The sequence below is a fragment of the Corylus avellana genome, chromosome 1, assembly GCF_965113065.1.
Source record: "Corylus avellana chromosome 1, dhCorAvel1.hap1.2, whole genome shotgun sequence".
In the NCBI taxonomy this organism is placed as follows: Eukaryota; Viridiplantae; Streptophyta; class Magnoliopsida; order Fagales; family Betulaceae; genus Corylus; species Corylus avellana.
In genome coordinates, this window is record NC_142490.1 from 10,829,830 (window position 1) to 10,846,377 (window position 16,548).

The 16,548-nt window shown below is 33.8% G+C and overlaps 2 protein-coding genes across 2 annotated transcripts; both read left to right on the top strand.

Moving 5' to 3' along the window:
* The first annotated feature begins 1,940 nt into the window (after positions 1-1,940).
* On the top strand, positions 1,941-3,563 carry RAB28 (responsive to abscisic acid 28). Its single transcript, XM_059583748.2, has 3 exons — positions 1,941-2,330; positions 2,599-2,889; positions 3,199-3,563. The coding sequence occupies exons 1-3, from the start codon at positions 1,989-1,991 to the stop codon at positions 3,358-3,360; spliced, it is 795 nt and encodes a 264-aa protein (XP_059439731.2). The 5' UTR covers positions 1,941-1,988; the 3' UTR covers positions 3,361-3,563.
* A 9,314-nt stretch (positions 3,564-12,877) lies between these two features.
* On the top strand, positions 12,878-13,853 carry LOC132172067 (transcription repressor OFP16-like). The gene has a single exon (XM_059583500.2). The coding sequence runs from the start codon at positions 12,998-13,000 to the stop codon at positions 13,676-13,678; it is 681 nt and encodes a 226-aa protein (XP_059439483.2). The 5' UTR covers positions 12,878-12,997; the 3' UTR covers positions 13,679-13,853.
* The last annotated feature ends 2,695 nt before the right edge of the window (positions 13,854-16,548 follow it).

The following is a 16,548-nucleotide window of genomic DNA, read 5'->3' on the forward strand; positions in this document are numbered from 1 at the left end:
ATGGATTGTAAGTGCAAGGTTGATCCCACAGGGAGTTGTGTTTTTGAAAAACAATTATATCTAAACTAATTTAATCTTAACCTAGTTCCAAAAGAGATTTGATTTTTTGATTTTTTTTTTTTTTTTGCAATAAAAAGAAAACATAAACTAAATAAAAGGAAAATAAATCAAGAGATAAAGTGCTAAGGTTGTGGAATCCGCACTCACCAAATCATAGCAACATGTTCCATATTTATCAATATTATCCAAATTTCTCACAATAAAATCTTAGGTATATTTTACTTTCGCTTTACTAATGGATATGTGAAAGCCAAATTCTACTGTGTGAAAGCCAAATGCTTGACTAATGGATATGCGAAAGCCAAATTCTACTGTGTGGAATGTTGCAGCTACGTACATTTGGTTGTTTGATTTGATCTCGGTTGCATGATTCTGACCAAGGATTGAGCCATAAAGTATTATGGACAGGGTCGACATAAATTAAAAGTATATTTAGATATGGGCCAAAGTATGAATGAAGAATATATTAAGATTGAAGATCAAATAAATATATAAAAACAAAATTAGCATCAATTCAGTGACAACAAAAAAATAAGCAAAAGAAAAGACACAAAATAATTGTTTCATAATACATTTCAAATTTTAGCTCAAACACGTATCAAAATGAAATTCGTTGTTCTTTTAGATCCCGAAAATCCTCTATGATTGAATTTGTATTAAATTTCGCAGCAATTTCTCTTTTGATGTACAACATCGAAGCATCCGTCAAAAACTCATCATTAATTGCTAAAAATGTTAAATGGGATGGATAAGCTGAAATACAACAACTCAAAAAACAAGTTGGTAATGAGTTGAATTTCTAGTGCTAACCAACCATTCACACGATTCAAAAATATTTAACATGAAAACTTGAATGTTGAACTAGATTATGGGTTCTTTTTCAAGTTATACATGCACTTTGCTGAAGTCCTAAAGCTCCAACCCAACTACTCTAGATCATTAATTCAAATTACCCTCAATGTACGAGAACCACTGGAATGGACTCATTGCTCCTGATTACGTATCTACAACCCACTATGTACGTATATAGCAAATCAGCCGAACGAGGATCAGGCAAATCTGATTTTTCAATCTTCAAAGCTGAAAATTCTTATAAATTTAAGAGTATATAAATTAATCATAATTTGATCTATTTACTTAATAAGTTAAATTTACAATCTTAGGATTCATTTGAGAGTGCGTTTTTAAAAAAATAATCTGTGTTTTTAAACCAAATCGCAATTTTTAAAATCGTGAAAAAATTCGCAATTTCTATAAGTTGACTAGGGAGTGCTTATTTGAAAAGGTGCGAATTTAAACCAAAATCACGATTTCGCTTAAAACAATATTTGACGCAATATTTACCTAGTTGGCTATGAAACCGCAATTATATAATTTATATGTTAATATTATCCAAACACTCAATTGATAAAAAAAGTACTTCTTACTATGTTTTACCAAACGCCTATGCGATTTTAAAAAGTGCGATTTCAAAAACGTAATTTTTAAAAACATAATTTTTAAAATCACACTTATTGAAATTGCACTCCCAAACGGACTCTTAATCTACTAATTTTATATTAAATTATTGTCATATTCATATGTGGCTCAAAAATAATCATCCGTAAATAATGGGTAGGTTAAACTCAAAATCGTATAAACTTAGGCCTAGCCGAGTATATATGTAACACGTGGTGGCATGTCACGTAGCATGACACTGAACTCAACACAAGTGTCACAGAAGCTGGGGCTCAAGAGCCACCTGGCAACAAAAAATTCAAGAATGTCCTTCTCCATCCCACACGTGTAAATTCAAAAAATCTCTGCTGTCAGATTCTCACTAAACTCCAGCACCTCTCTCTATATATATATACACAAACACATCCACTCATGAACGTTGCACCTCCAATCAACAATCGCAGATTAATTACCCTCTTTTTGCCAGAAAAATGAGCCAGCAGCAGCAGGGACAACAAAGACCCCATGATGAGCAGCGTTCCCACCAGGAAGCCATCAAGTACGGCGACGTTTTCGACGTCTCCGGATCTTTGGCGTCCAAACCCATTGCACCACAAGACGCGTCCACCATGCAGGCTGCTGAAAACTTGGTGCTTGGACAAACCCAAAAGGGCGGCCCTGCAGCTGTCATGCAATCTGCGGCGGCGGTGAATGAAAGAATCGGTGCCGTTCGTCACCGCGACGTCTCTGATGTTGCCAGAGACCAGGGTGTCACCGTTAGGGAAGTTGACGTAGGTGGCACCCGTGTCGTCTCCGAGGAAGTTGGTGGACAGGTAATTTATTTTGCTCTTCAACATTCATTACCTTTTTTTTTTCGAGAGAAACCAAAGAGCTTAGACAAGCTACTAAATCTTTTACTATTCAGGAAGTTGATATAATTTTTCTAAATCAAAAGCAACTGAAAATATTTTAGAGATCAATTATAGTAGTCATAACTGTGAGTTTCTATAAGTTGCAAATCGACCACCCGGAAAGAAATTGACGTACAAGACAAATTAAAGTGGTGCTTATTTTGTCTTTTTGGCGTTGTTTGTGAGACAGGTTGTGGGACGATACGTGACCCCAGAGGTGCCACTTAGGTCGGCAGCACCGGCTCTTGGCCGCCGAGATGCGGTAACAATCGGCGAAGCACTGGAGGCGAGCGCTCTTTCAGCAGGCGACAAAACGGTTGACCAGAGCGATGCGGCTGCAATACAAGCAGCGGAGGTGAGAGCAACTGGGACAAATGAAGTAACACCCGGTGGCGTCGCCTCCATGGCCCAGTCTGCCGCCGATGTTAACCCTCGCATAATGCTGGACCAAGCCAAGACAAGGCTCTCTGATGTTCTTTCGGTAATTTTTTATATATATATTTTCTCATTATGAAATATCACGTACGTACGTTCCAAACATGCTGATTATTAAGTGGTTATTATTATTATTATTATTATGAACTCTGAACTATTCTGTTTTTTTTGAAGTATATTGCATCAAAAAATTATTATTATTATTATTATTATTATTATTATTATTATTATTATGACCTTTGAATTATTGTGTTTTTTTTTTAAAGTATATTGCATCAAATTAAAAATTTACAGATGAAAAGAGTTTTGTTTCTCTTTATTATTATTATTTGTTAATTTCGGCCTTTCTGGGCAGGATGCGAGTCGATGGCCGGTGGCGGACAAAGAAGTGACGCGAGAAGATGCTGAAGGGGTGATTAGTGCGGAGATAAGGAACAAGCGTGATATGAGCACCACTCCTGGTGGAGTTGCTGCCGCTATAACCGCAGCGGCTAGGCTTAACCAGAAGAATAAATGATATGGCCGAAATAATAAATATGTCTACTTCACTATTTTGTGTGTTTTAACTTTCGTATAAGTTTAATTTTTTTTTTTTCTTTTGGAGTGGGCTATGGCTTTTAAGCTTCCAAGTTGTTGGTTCTACTAGAGTTTAGTCCTCATGATTACTCTATTTAACTATCACTTTTATACTAAAACTTATCACTTTTATTTGTCTTTTAATTAACTACCATTTTATTTTTTTATGTATCTTAAAAGTTTTAATTTTGAGACATGCTATGTGTATGTACTCTCTACTCGTGCCGTTAAAAATTGCTATTTCTGCGGGTAAAAATTGCTATTTCATACTATATCTTCTTTAACCAAAGAAGACATAGCTAGGCAACTAAACGACTTTAATTGGCGCACACAAGAAATAAGCCAATTCAGCAGATTATTTCGATTCCATTACTAATGAGGAATTCATATACATAAGCGGCTGGGATGATCAAGGGAATGAGCTTTTTTTTTTAATCTAAACAGTATATTAATATATTAATATATACAGTTGAGGGTATGTGCAACACTTTCTCTTTAATTTTTACAATGTTTCCTAATTGGTGTTGCAATATTACTTTATGTGCCCAAAAAATGCATAAAAGGCAAAAGTTTAGTAAATGGTAAATGGGGAGTTCTTTTTTATTTTTATTTCTATTTTGGGGCATAGAATCTTAATGATAGTTATAAAATATAAAATTTAGATAAATATTACTTAACTAATTTTTAAATATAAGAAAAAATCTTATTTAAAATTATTGTCCTAGTTTTCAAAATTTATGTGGTCTTAAATGTTATATATGTGAGTCGTGACATCTTCAATTTGAAACATGCATTAAGAGTTGTTTGAGATTGCAATGGGAAATAGAATTTTTTACTATGAGTTTGACTGTGAGCTTTTGGGTCTGTTTGTTATTGCATTTGAGGAGCTTAAAAGTGTGTTTAACATTCAAAAAGTTCATTTGAAAAAAAAAGTAGTCGTTTGGTAAAAAAATTAAAAGCGCATATAAGAGTTCAAAAGACTTAAAAATAATCAAAAAAATATTTTTGACAAAATCTTAAAAATGAAGCTTTTGTCAAAAAACGCCTTTTGACTTAAAAATTCTATTTCTCAAAAACAATTTCAAACAGGCTCTTTGTCAAAAGTATTATTACTGAAAACTGAAAAGTTGTTTACAGGTTTGGTAACTTCATGTTTTAAGTGCTTTTTTGATGTTAATGATGTTTGGTAAAATAACTCAAAAAGTGCTTTTAGTTGCAAAAATAACAATAAAATACATGAGACTTTTTATAATAAACTGCCTTGTTCCTATATATACTTTGTTTTTTTCTGGGTATTTTATGTTTCATCTTTGAGATAATTAAACTATATATACGAGACTTTTTAATTGTACCTAGGGTTAGTTTCAATAGATTATCATTTTATATTAAGAGCATTCTCAATGGAGGAGCCATATTTTTATGTAAAATGGCTTCTCAAAACTCACTTTTATCTAGTTTAGCTAAGCTATTTTTAAATGTCTTTACATCTGATTAACTATATTTTTATTTATTCTATTAAAATGTTATTAAAAGTAAGAAAAGTTTTGAGAAAAAGAGAACATGTGAAAGGAAAAATGGAAAAAAATTTGAGAAAAAGTAGGAAAAGTTTGGGAAAAAGAGAAAACAGGTGAAATAAACAATGAAAAATAAAATAGCTCCCTTGAAAAGTGCCGCTATATTTAACTTTTTTTTTTAGCTTTTCCAATCAAATATCTATTTTACATTTTCTTTTGGCTAATCCAATGTATGAGCTTTTTTAAACATTTTAAGAGCTATTTTAGATAAAAGTAAAACATTTGGCTCTTCTATTGGGAATGCTCCAACGGATTTGGGGATGTGAAATTACCTTTTTTAACTGTAATTAATATTTGTAGCCTTATTGTGTATTCTTTGTGAGGTCAATTAATAGAATAAATTTGCTGATGAACTTGGGTGAGGTTGAGCAATTTTTTGATTCCATGGCATATACGTTTTGATAAAGCTCATAAAGAAACCTCTCTTTGATCATATAGGTAGTCAATAGAATAGCTTGCCAGTTGTCGCAATTCTAAGCTTATCTTGAAAGTTTTTGCCTTTACATATAAAAATTTCTCAATATATTTGTTTACTTATTTGATTTGGACATTAATAACACTTGACCTATATATTAATATTAGGATAAGAAAGAAATCCTATTTGATTTAGATTTCTAATATATTTTGATTTATGCTTATATATTACATATTATATATGTATTTTAAAAATATATTAGGAGACACTTGATATATATATATATATATATACACTGCTGATGTCGGTTTAAGTCAGAACAAGTTGTGCACTACGTACTGTGATCACATGTGCTCCATGGATCTGTAGTTTAATACTCTGCAGTGTCTCTCTTTCGGGATTGAAAACGACAAAAAATACATTTTATAAAATAAAAAACTTTTTAGATTTTTTTAAAATAAAATAAAATTGCCTTACAATAAAAACATTGTTGCCAACTTGTCGTGACCCGGCCAAACAACGGCCAAGGCTCAGTGACCCAGCCGTACGTGGTTGGAGTTGGGATGTGTTTTATTCCCCCAGCCACGGTGCCAAGCCATGGCTGGGCTGGTCCGGCTAGATGCATGCCACGGCCAGACTTTTTTTTCTTGCTTTATTATTATTTTTTGGGGAAAAATGCAGTTTACCCCTTGAAGTTTCAGAAATTTTTCAATTTTAACCCAAAAGTTCAAAAATTAACAATTTACTCTCCTGAAGTTTAAAAAATTGACAATTTAAACCTTCCGTTATTAATTTCCGTTAAATTGGATGGAAATTTTTTAAAAAAAGCCTGAGGGTAGTGATGTAATTTCATATATTTCCGTCCATTTAGATGAAAAAATTAAACGAAGAGTTTAAATTGCCAATTTTTGAAACTTCAGGAGGGTAGATTGCCAATTTTTGAACTTTGGGGTTAAAATTGATAAACCTCTGAAACTTCAGAGGGGTAAACTGCATTTTCCCCTTATTTTTTTATATGGGGTCAATAATTGTATTTTCATTTTATTTATGTTACTTATTTGACTAGCTTGAAGAGGAGCACTGTATTTCCATCATGAACCGCATGGGGGAGAGAACACACCTAACTCGGGCACAAAAGGAAAACACAACAACAAAAGATGAGGGAGACAAAAATGCAAGCAAACAACAAAACAAAATGCTTGTTATTTGTTTTAAGAACATTAATTATGTTAATTAATTATTATGATTAGTAACAAATTAAAAAATAGAAGTTTGGAAATTTCATGTGTTACTTAATTAGGGAATATTGCTCATGTCAAGTAAAGTAGAGGGCGCGTGGGTGTATTATTAGTACTGTTGAGAAAAAGCATGAAATGAGGTGGTGAGGAGGAGGCCAATTATGCAGAAATCTCATGGATCGATCATCTACTGAGTTAGTCAGGTGACACTGATCTTTCAACTTTGATGAACCAGCTTTGTTCTCTGCCCGCCAGTAGTCACATTTAGTGCAGAAACCAGCTTTGTTCTCTGCCACTACTGCTCACATTTATACTGCATGCAATGTCCTTCTCTAAAGGAATATTAACTTATTAAGGCAACAACTCCTTTTATATTAATTTCTTTTTTTAGCAAATTTCACTTAATCAGTTTAGTTACATTTAATTCGAAATTTTCTTATTGGGTTCGGTGTTTGGACTTGGAAGAGTGAGTTTTTTGGATAGTGTGTTTTTGAGTATATCGTCATTTGGTGAGTTAACTGATGTGTCTGTTTTTTATTGGTGGTTGTAAAAATGAAATTTTGCCGTCCATCCTAATAGTGGGATGGAAAACAAAAATTTGAAAATTTTCAAGACCTTTATTATGATTGAACAAAAAATCCTAACGAATTGGTAACATGATAAATTTTTTAAAGTTGGATACACTAATAATACTATATCATATTGGCTTTGTACTACAAACTAGGTTGTATTACTTGGTTAATCATTGTATTCCTAAGTTTATTAACCTCTTTATTATATATATATATATATATACAAGCTCATTCTATAATATTCATAATTTCTAAAATAATTCAAAAGAAATAGATCGAAGTTCACATTTTTTGTATGTGAAGTTACTGGCGAATGCATGCAGAAGAAAAGCTTGAATAGAATTGTGATCTACTACAGGCTACAGCTAGCTGCTTGTTAGAGAAGTTCAAATTGGATTCTTGATTGTTCTCTGGTGGTTGCACTGCCCATTGACCATTGTGCCCAAGCCATCCACATAAAGACGCCACGTGTAGGTCACACAGAAAAGTAAGCTAAAATAACGTTTAGAAAGTCTAGCAACTAAATTCGCTTCACAACTCATAATTTGCCTCCACCATTTTTCAGTTCTGTAGCCACCGATTATATATGATATTTTTGTGAGTTTTTTTTTTTTTTTTTTTTAATCTACAATAGAATTAGCCGTTAAGAAACAAGTAAAATACATATAATTAATTATTTTTATTATTATTATTTTTATTATTATTCTCTTAATAATCTCTACTAACGTAGCAGACTTTATGGATTGGTTATTAATCCAATAAGCTTAATTAGTTTTTATTTAATTTTGACTGATAAGAGTTAGTTAATTTTTTTTTTTTTTTTTTCACAAATGATTGGAAGACACGGAACCAAGAAAGCCCGAGGGACATGTCTAGGGATTTTGAAAAAGAAAATGCTAGGTGTTCTTCTAGTGTTCTCCTGGTATCTTCTCGACGATGATATATGTAGCTTTTAAAATTACCAATAGATTAAAAGTCAATAATGATAATCTCAAATTCAACGGTAATTTTAAAAGCAACATCACAGTTGGGAGGACACCAAAAGAACACTAAAGTAACACCTAGCATTTCTGTAGTACCCCAGATTTTTAAAGTCTTATTTTAGAGATATTAAATTTATGCTATGATTATATTAATATTCATATTAGGCAATGATTTTAATTCTTGGGAAATTTATGAGAGTGGTAATTAGAGAATGGTAATTGGTGAAATAATAGGATAGTAAATGGTAGGTATAAGGATGGTAGAATAAGAAGGTAGAATAGTATAGGTAGAATAGTATAGGGTTGGTAGAATAGTATAGGGTTGGTGAAATAGTAAAATGAGGGTATAATTGTAAATTGAAGGTAGAATAGTATTTGATTTTCTCCTATAAATAGAGCTCTTCTCCTTCACAATTTTCACCACTCATCTCCTCTCCCATCTCTTGCATATATTCTTCCTTCTTCCGCTTTTTACTCGGTCTTTCTTCTTTCTAAGAGTGTTTACTCGGAACAGAGAGAGAAAGGGCGAGACCAAGCGCTACAAGAAAGAAAGAACACAAGAGATAGCGGACTTTAGAAATTAGTTTCAAAAGTTATACTAGTGGTGTTAGTCATATTGGAGCCACTAGATTCCTTCATACCACTTCTAGCTTCAGTCTAGAGGTAAGTAAATTCACTACCCCTTCTAAAATTACTTCATGTCATGCTATTTATTCATTCTTTAGTAAATTGTAAATTATTATTTTATTTACGTATTATGAAGTTATGTTGCATGCATGAAGGATTTCTAAAAGAATTACCTAGAAAGTTTCTATTTATTTAAACGCTTTCTAAGTACAACAAGTTTATATTTGAAAAGGTTTCCATTTTGAGAAAAGAAAGTTGAGAAATGATGATGATTATAAGAAAGAAAAAAGATGATAAACCCTCCTACATGTTGCCCTAAGATGCATCAAAAGAAGTACAAAGAAAAGTACAAGAGATGAGATAAATGTTTATGAAATGAGGGCACATGTATGGAGGAGAGTATTTTTGGCTCCAAGATAAGTAAAGATGAGAGTTCGGTACCGATACTCGGATGGAGGCGAAACCACTGAAGGAGGCTATGCCAGAAGGTGGTATTCCATCAACTAGACCGTTGAGTGCACCAAGAAAGAGTTAATTGACGGTCGGACATGGCTGTGGCCACAGTTCAGTGCCATGGTCACAGGACCCGCAACCCTCGTGCACAGGGGTAATAGTGTACATGGGCCTTATTATGAGAAAATGATACTATATTTTCAACGATGATATGCTATGATGATTTACAGAGATTATTTATAATGATGCATTATGATGATGATTTATAAAGATGATTTACAACGATGATCTATTACTAGATGTAATAGTATGTATATGTTACGGGAGATGCAACCGTACATACAGATATTATTATGGCTAGAATTATATTTATTTGCGAAAATGATTTTCAAAACTGAGAACAAGGAGTAAAACTATTTATGGTTGTGGATTTTACTTGCTGGGCCCCCTTTGGGCTCATTCAGTTTTATTTCTTGTTTTCAGGTAGAAATGATGCTGGAATAGGAGGCCGGAATGGGGACGGGAATAATTATTAATTTTCAAAGTCTTTTCATATAAGTTATTGTAATAATATGATATTCTGCAACTAAAGTTTAATGTTTTCTAATTTCGCTTGTAATAAAATCTCTTGAATAATGTTTTATACATTTATCGTATCCTTTAAAATCAAGTACTCTGATAGACCTTATAGATCTTTGCAAGAATTTTTGTTGTAAAAGAAGAAAAGTGGCAAACTCAGCCTTAACGGGCTGGGGATGTTACAATTTCCCTTTTCAAAATTTTCCTTATTTGCGATCTTGAAATTTTATGTGCTTACTGTAATACCCACGTTAGAAACATAAGTAGTTTATATAGCATGAGTGTGGTTTATAAAGACACGCATCAATGCTAAGTCCCACATTATCTTATTACTAAGTGAAACTGAACTTTATAGTTAAGTTATTCTATGAATCGCTAAACAGATCACTAGTCCTTTTGAATATTTATATATATATCGATTTTCCTGAATTATTACAAATAATATTATAAAAGCAACTTAGTAACGTCATGAACTACTTGACGTGGGATTGACAACACATAGAGTATGTGGTTGATTATAAAAATACTTATGGGTGCTAACTTATAAATTGATTATTTGATATTGTACCGTTTTTCCTTAACCGCATGTTACAGTTATGCATCTAATTGGAAGAACCTAATCCTATAAAATTGAATTGGACCAACAAATATATCAAAGAAATATATATATACACGTGTGTGTATTAAATTACTAGTTATCCTAAAAAGCTTAAGCTGATATGAAGAAATAAATTTAATCATTTAATCATTACTTTAACAATTTTCCTCACGTGTGAGCTCAAACTCCCTTTTAATGGTGAGGTCGAACACGTAGAATATTTAATTTAAATGAGAGGTGAATTGACGAAGTCAAAGTTTGATCACATGACCTTTTTGGTTCTGATACCATGTTAAATTATCAGTTATCCTAAAAAGTTTAAGCTGATAGGAAGATGTAAATTTAATCACTTAATCATATATATATATATATATATATGCCAGGGAGGGAGGGAGAAGGGGACTAGTATAGGTCATGGCCCCCTCAACTCTTAAGAACAAATAAATTTTAAGGTGAACAAATAAATTTTTTGTTTTTTATTTTTAGCGAATTGGCCCCTAGCATGGGACCATGTTAGTAGTATCTGTGTTATGAGTTAGAAAAGTGGATTGGAGCTAATTTCTTCGCAACTACCCGGGCGGGCAGATGTTAACAGTTACCAGAATGGGCGGATTGGAGTTTGGAGATGAAATGAAGCAAAATAATGGTAGTTGGAAATGGGCAGGCAGGCATTAAGCTCCGCACATGTGCTAGCTAGGTGTGGCACTTTCCAAGGTTGGTTGGACAATCTCATCTTTCTTTTTCAAGAATATACATATAGAGAAACATTAACAAGAAAGATATCTGAAAATTTCAAATGAAGTTACCTACACGAAGCCTCTAGAGTTTTTTTTTTTTTGGCCTAAAAACATAGGAAAATAAGAGATTTGAGCAAGATGTAGCCTTTTGAACTATTCCCATCGAACCACCCGTAAAATCTCTCGTCTTTAAAATAAAAAAGACTCTTATTTATAGAAGAATTGTAGCATATAAGTATGGTAATCAAATCAAATAATTTTTTTTTCTTTCTTTTTAATTTAAAAAGGCAGGTGGGTGAGACCAGTTTGTAGCTATTCTACTTGAATGTAGTCATAGTAATACCTATCCGCTGGTAGCTTCACAAAAGGCACTCCCTCAAGTCCCACTAGGATATCAATAGAAATCAAGGTAGTTTACATTAATTAGGTATGGAGATTCTCATTGTGGAATTCGAACCCATGCCCTAGTGTGTATCTAACCACTTTGAAAATTTCTTTTGGCTATTAAACCACTTTGAGAATTTTCTTGATGGGGCCATTTAAAAAAGAAAATCAAACAATTTGATTACTAATTATCCTATAAAGAATAATTACCTATATATTATCAAAACACATCTTATATACATATATATTCTAACACAATCTAGCTAGCTAGCTAGGCCATTTCAAATAACAAAAGTGATAAAATATAGTAGCTAGGATATATATGGCCTTCATTTGCTCTGATCATGAGCTTTGTTTTGAACCTCACATTTGTGAATCATGCTGCAAGTAAAACTTACAAATTATTACCCCATATCTTAATTTCCTCAGCGACGTGGACGCAACAACTGTGTACCATATGACGAACATTATAAAAAATGGAAGTCGAGGGACCCAGTGGAGGACAAGTCCTCCATGGGAGATCTTGTAAAAGCGATAAGATAATCCATATACATCTGTTATATCACTTTCCTATGTATAATTGGACAGTGTGCCAACTATAACCAATCCATCATTTGTTTTAAATAATGCATAAAAGTAATTAAAAAGGTTGCTTTTTTCTTGCATTTAGATGGCCCACAATCTGTGTGCAGATGGTGAGTTCTAACTCAGACGTATGTGCCATGCATGTGGTGCCTATATGCTTTGCTTTAAAACTATCTCCTTCGTCCTTATGGTACGTGCATCATCCTTGAAATCATGCCATAAAGGGTTCAATTTTACATGAATGCCACCTAGACTAAGACCCTGACCAAGACCCTTACTACTTGAGCGGACCCATTAAAGTTTAATAACTAATAAATTTTGAAGGGCATCGGATATTGAGAATCCTGAGTCATTTTGGTTCTTCTAATCTTTCTTGAGTCCATTGCAAGTTTTGTTATACGCGTGGGATGGATATTGTTCGACGTATATATAAGTTTGATCTGAAATTCAGTCATTAATTTGATGAGTAATGTTATTTGATATATCAACTGTTATATATATAATCAAAATAACGTGTTCGGAATTTTGAATTCAGTTGAGTAAAATAAAAAAAAATCGCAAACCAAAAAAATTAGCCATAAACTCATCGGTCCTTTACCGTTGCCAGTTGTCGTTGAACCAAAAGTGCAAGCTAGCTATAATCAACCCCAATTGACCGCCTACCTTAAGACAGATCTCTCTCTCTCTCTCTCTCTCTCTCTCTCTAGACAAACACAATTAACACAATATAAATAAATAAGCACACATAAATAGAGCTTCGCCATGAATCTTTTTCTCCTCCCTCACTAGTACTCCCTGCCTCTTTCTCTTTCTCTTCCAGCTGTGTCTGAAGAATGCCAATGAGCACACCAGGGAGAAATCTCAAGCTCTGCTTCACAAAGATCAAATGGCCCCTAGCACCCCAATCCCCTCCCATGAGTCCCACCCTACAAAACCCTGCAGATCATGATCACACCCACATAAGAAACTTCAACTCCCTCTACGACTCCACCTCCAAATCCTTCACCCACTCCTCCTCCTCCTCCTCCCTCTCCACCACCACCTCCACCTCCTGCGAACCCGACCCCACAGCCATCCCCGCAGACTTCGCAACAGCCTTCGCCTCCCAACGCTTCTTCTTCTCCACCCCTGGCCGCTCCAACTCCATCATCGAGTCCACCGTTGAAGAATCAGCCTTAGCTGCAGTACCAATTAATGTCGCAGTACTGCCAGAACCGGAGGAGAAGAAGAAGCCTTTCAGAAACAGCGTGGCGGTCCCCACTTACTCGCCGGACCCCTACGCCGACTTCCGCCGCTCCATGCAAGAGATGGTGGAGGCGCGTGAGCCACTGGACGTGAATTCCAACTGGGATTTCTTGCATGAGCTTCTTCTATGCTATCTTGCACTCAACCCTAAGAACACCCACAAGTTCATTGTCGGAGCTTTTGCCGATCTTCTCGTCAGCCTCCTGTCACAGCCACCGGCCGAAGGTAGGCGCCGGGATCCCAAAAACTGTGAAATTTCGCAACGGTGAGATTTAGGATTGGAATCTTAATTACCACAAAAAAGAAAAAGAAAAAAAAAAGACGAATTTAAGGACAGTGCATGTACGTAGATGTAACGTGGGTGTCAGATAATGATTAACTATATAATTGTATTTGCGGGGAACCAAGTTTGGTCCATTTTTTTAATGTCGCCCATTATTTCAGTTTTGTCCTTCATGTTCATTATTCCATTTTATACTTCCTGGATATTTCGTGTTATTTTTATTTATTTTTAGTTTATCTTTAATTGGTATGGTATATATATGTCCCAAAAAACACACGTGTTTGTTAAAATTTTAAGTGAAAATTGATAATCAGCTTCAATGGACATGTGAGTCTCACATGTGAAGTAGGGACTTGTATGTGTAAAACATTGAACTCGTTTACCTAGAGAACTAAACACGTTTTAGACTTTTAGGTGCCACAAATGAGACAATTTTTTTTTTTTTTTAATTAATTTGCAAGAAATTACAAATGATTGAATTGTAATATGCAAAGTTAAGTAACAAATTCAAATGTGGAATAATAGACTAACAATTGAATATTATTGATCACATATCGATCTGCTAATTATTGAGGATCCTAAAGACGATATAGTGAAAGCAGATGATTACGTTAATTAGAAATAGGTTGGGGAAGCATCATGTTAGACTAGTTGTCACTTTAGGTAGCACTTGAGCGCTAGGTATTGGTTGGTTCGGACCGGTTAATAGGCTATTGGTCGGTTAACCGATAAGCTATCGGTTAACCAAATCTTAACCGATTACCGACCGATAAGAAGTGTTAATCGAAAATTATCGGTCATATCGGTAATCGGTTAACCGGTCGGTTAAATCGGTTTGGGCTTTTGATTGGGCTTTTACTGGTTGCTAATTGGGCCAAAAATTAATTGTTTCGGAGGCCCAAATGCGTTTTGTGGGCTAAAGCCTAAAATAACTTGTTAAAAGTTAGTTATTTTAGAGTATATTTTTTACTAAAATAGCTTATTGAAGCTTTTTTTTTTTAAAAAAAAAAATTTATATTGATCCACTACAATATAAAATAAAAATCAAATAAATAAACTGCCAAAGGCCTAAAAAATTAAAATAGCTTATAGGTCATATCGGCTTTTCGATAAAAAAATTTTAACCGATCAATTACCGACCAATAAGCTTATCGGTATAAAATTTTTAACCGATAACTATCGATTACGGTTAATATCGGTTCGGTTAAAGTCGGTAATCGGTCGGTAATCGGTAATCGGTTAATCTGCCCACCCCTACCTGCACTTCCATCTTAGGCTCTGCAAGGGACACAAAAATATCAGCTGTGGAAGCCTGCAAAGTGGGAGGATGGAGGTCGTTCCACCTCCGATGCCGTCAGATATCAGTGAAGAATATAATAACGAATAACCAAGAGAATATTAGAAAAGTGCTTGCTCCAAGTCCACTCCATATCCAAAGTAAATAAATGAGAAAAGTGCAAATACTTCTTTTAAATTACCACCTCATTGTTAATGTCCCTCAACAAATTATGATTGCGTCAATATCCCTCTCAAATTGCCAAAAAACTATCAATGTCCATTCAAGACCAACAAAAAGACAAAAATAACCCATGAAGTCACCCCTAATACCTGCTTGGTGGGAGAGCATATGGAAAAAATGGTGGTCAAATAAAGTAGTAACAAAGTGTGCACACATATATAAGCCTGTCACGTGATGCCAATCTGTGAGAATCATAAATGAGAGTTTGCATGGAAGAATTATCAGTACTAAGGTAATCATGTTCAACTAAGTTTATCACCAAATGTACGTTATAGTGTAATTAAGTGGAAAATGATGATAATATAAGGAATGATCACACCATAATAAACCTGATCATCCCCAACACCAAATCATCTCCACGGAAGTTTGGAGATTATGAAAAGAAAAACAAAGCTTAGTGAATTTGGCAAGAATGTTTTTTTTTTTTTTAGACAAATCCTTCCATCTCTTATGCATTATTCATTCTCTTTCTAAATTTCAAACAATTATGTTGTTTTTATTTCCACTACCATACAAAATGTCAAACTATTCCTTTTTATTTTGGCTGAGAAATATTAAGATTTTCTGCATGCCCAGTCTGTGAGAAGCTAGATAAGATTATTGAACTCCTACATGATCCTGAAACTACTGAAATTTGTGTAATGGGCAGACAACATATGGATGGAGACTTTTATATTGTCTGGTCAGGTCACACAAGGTGGAACCGAACTGTACTTTACCGGGCCTCTTCCTAAATCCCAAAAAAATAATACCTTCACTTCAAAATTAATCCCAACATTCATACTTGTTATACCACATCAATCATTTTTTTTATTATTATTTAAATAAAAAAATCACTAGAAAACAAATTTTTTATATTTTTTTCATATAAAATATACTTTTTTTCACTTTTCTCCACAAAATATTTTCAGTAAAACCAATCAAATATATATTCCTAAAAAGGCACTACAGTGCCAACCCTTAGCTCCGCCTCTTGGCAAACACTACCAGTACCGATGGTATACAAAGTATTCAAATTTGGCAAATAAATATCAATCAAAAAGTAGGGGAATCACTGTTTCATCTGTTTCGACAGAGTCAAGAGTCAAGACAATTTTTGGATTAAGATGGAGACAAATTTGAACCAAATAACTAAGCACTGTCAAACACAGACAAGACCATGGAATCTTTGATTTTGTCCCTTTTTTTATTTATTTATTATTATTATTATAAAAAGGAGTTGAGGATAAGTTACACAAAAGATTCAGTGAAAATGTCTATATATATGCCGATAATAATATGATTATTATTTTTGGTTTAACTTAATACCAAGGGCTTGTCCAGTTAAAGGAAAAATA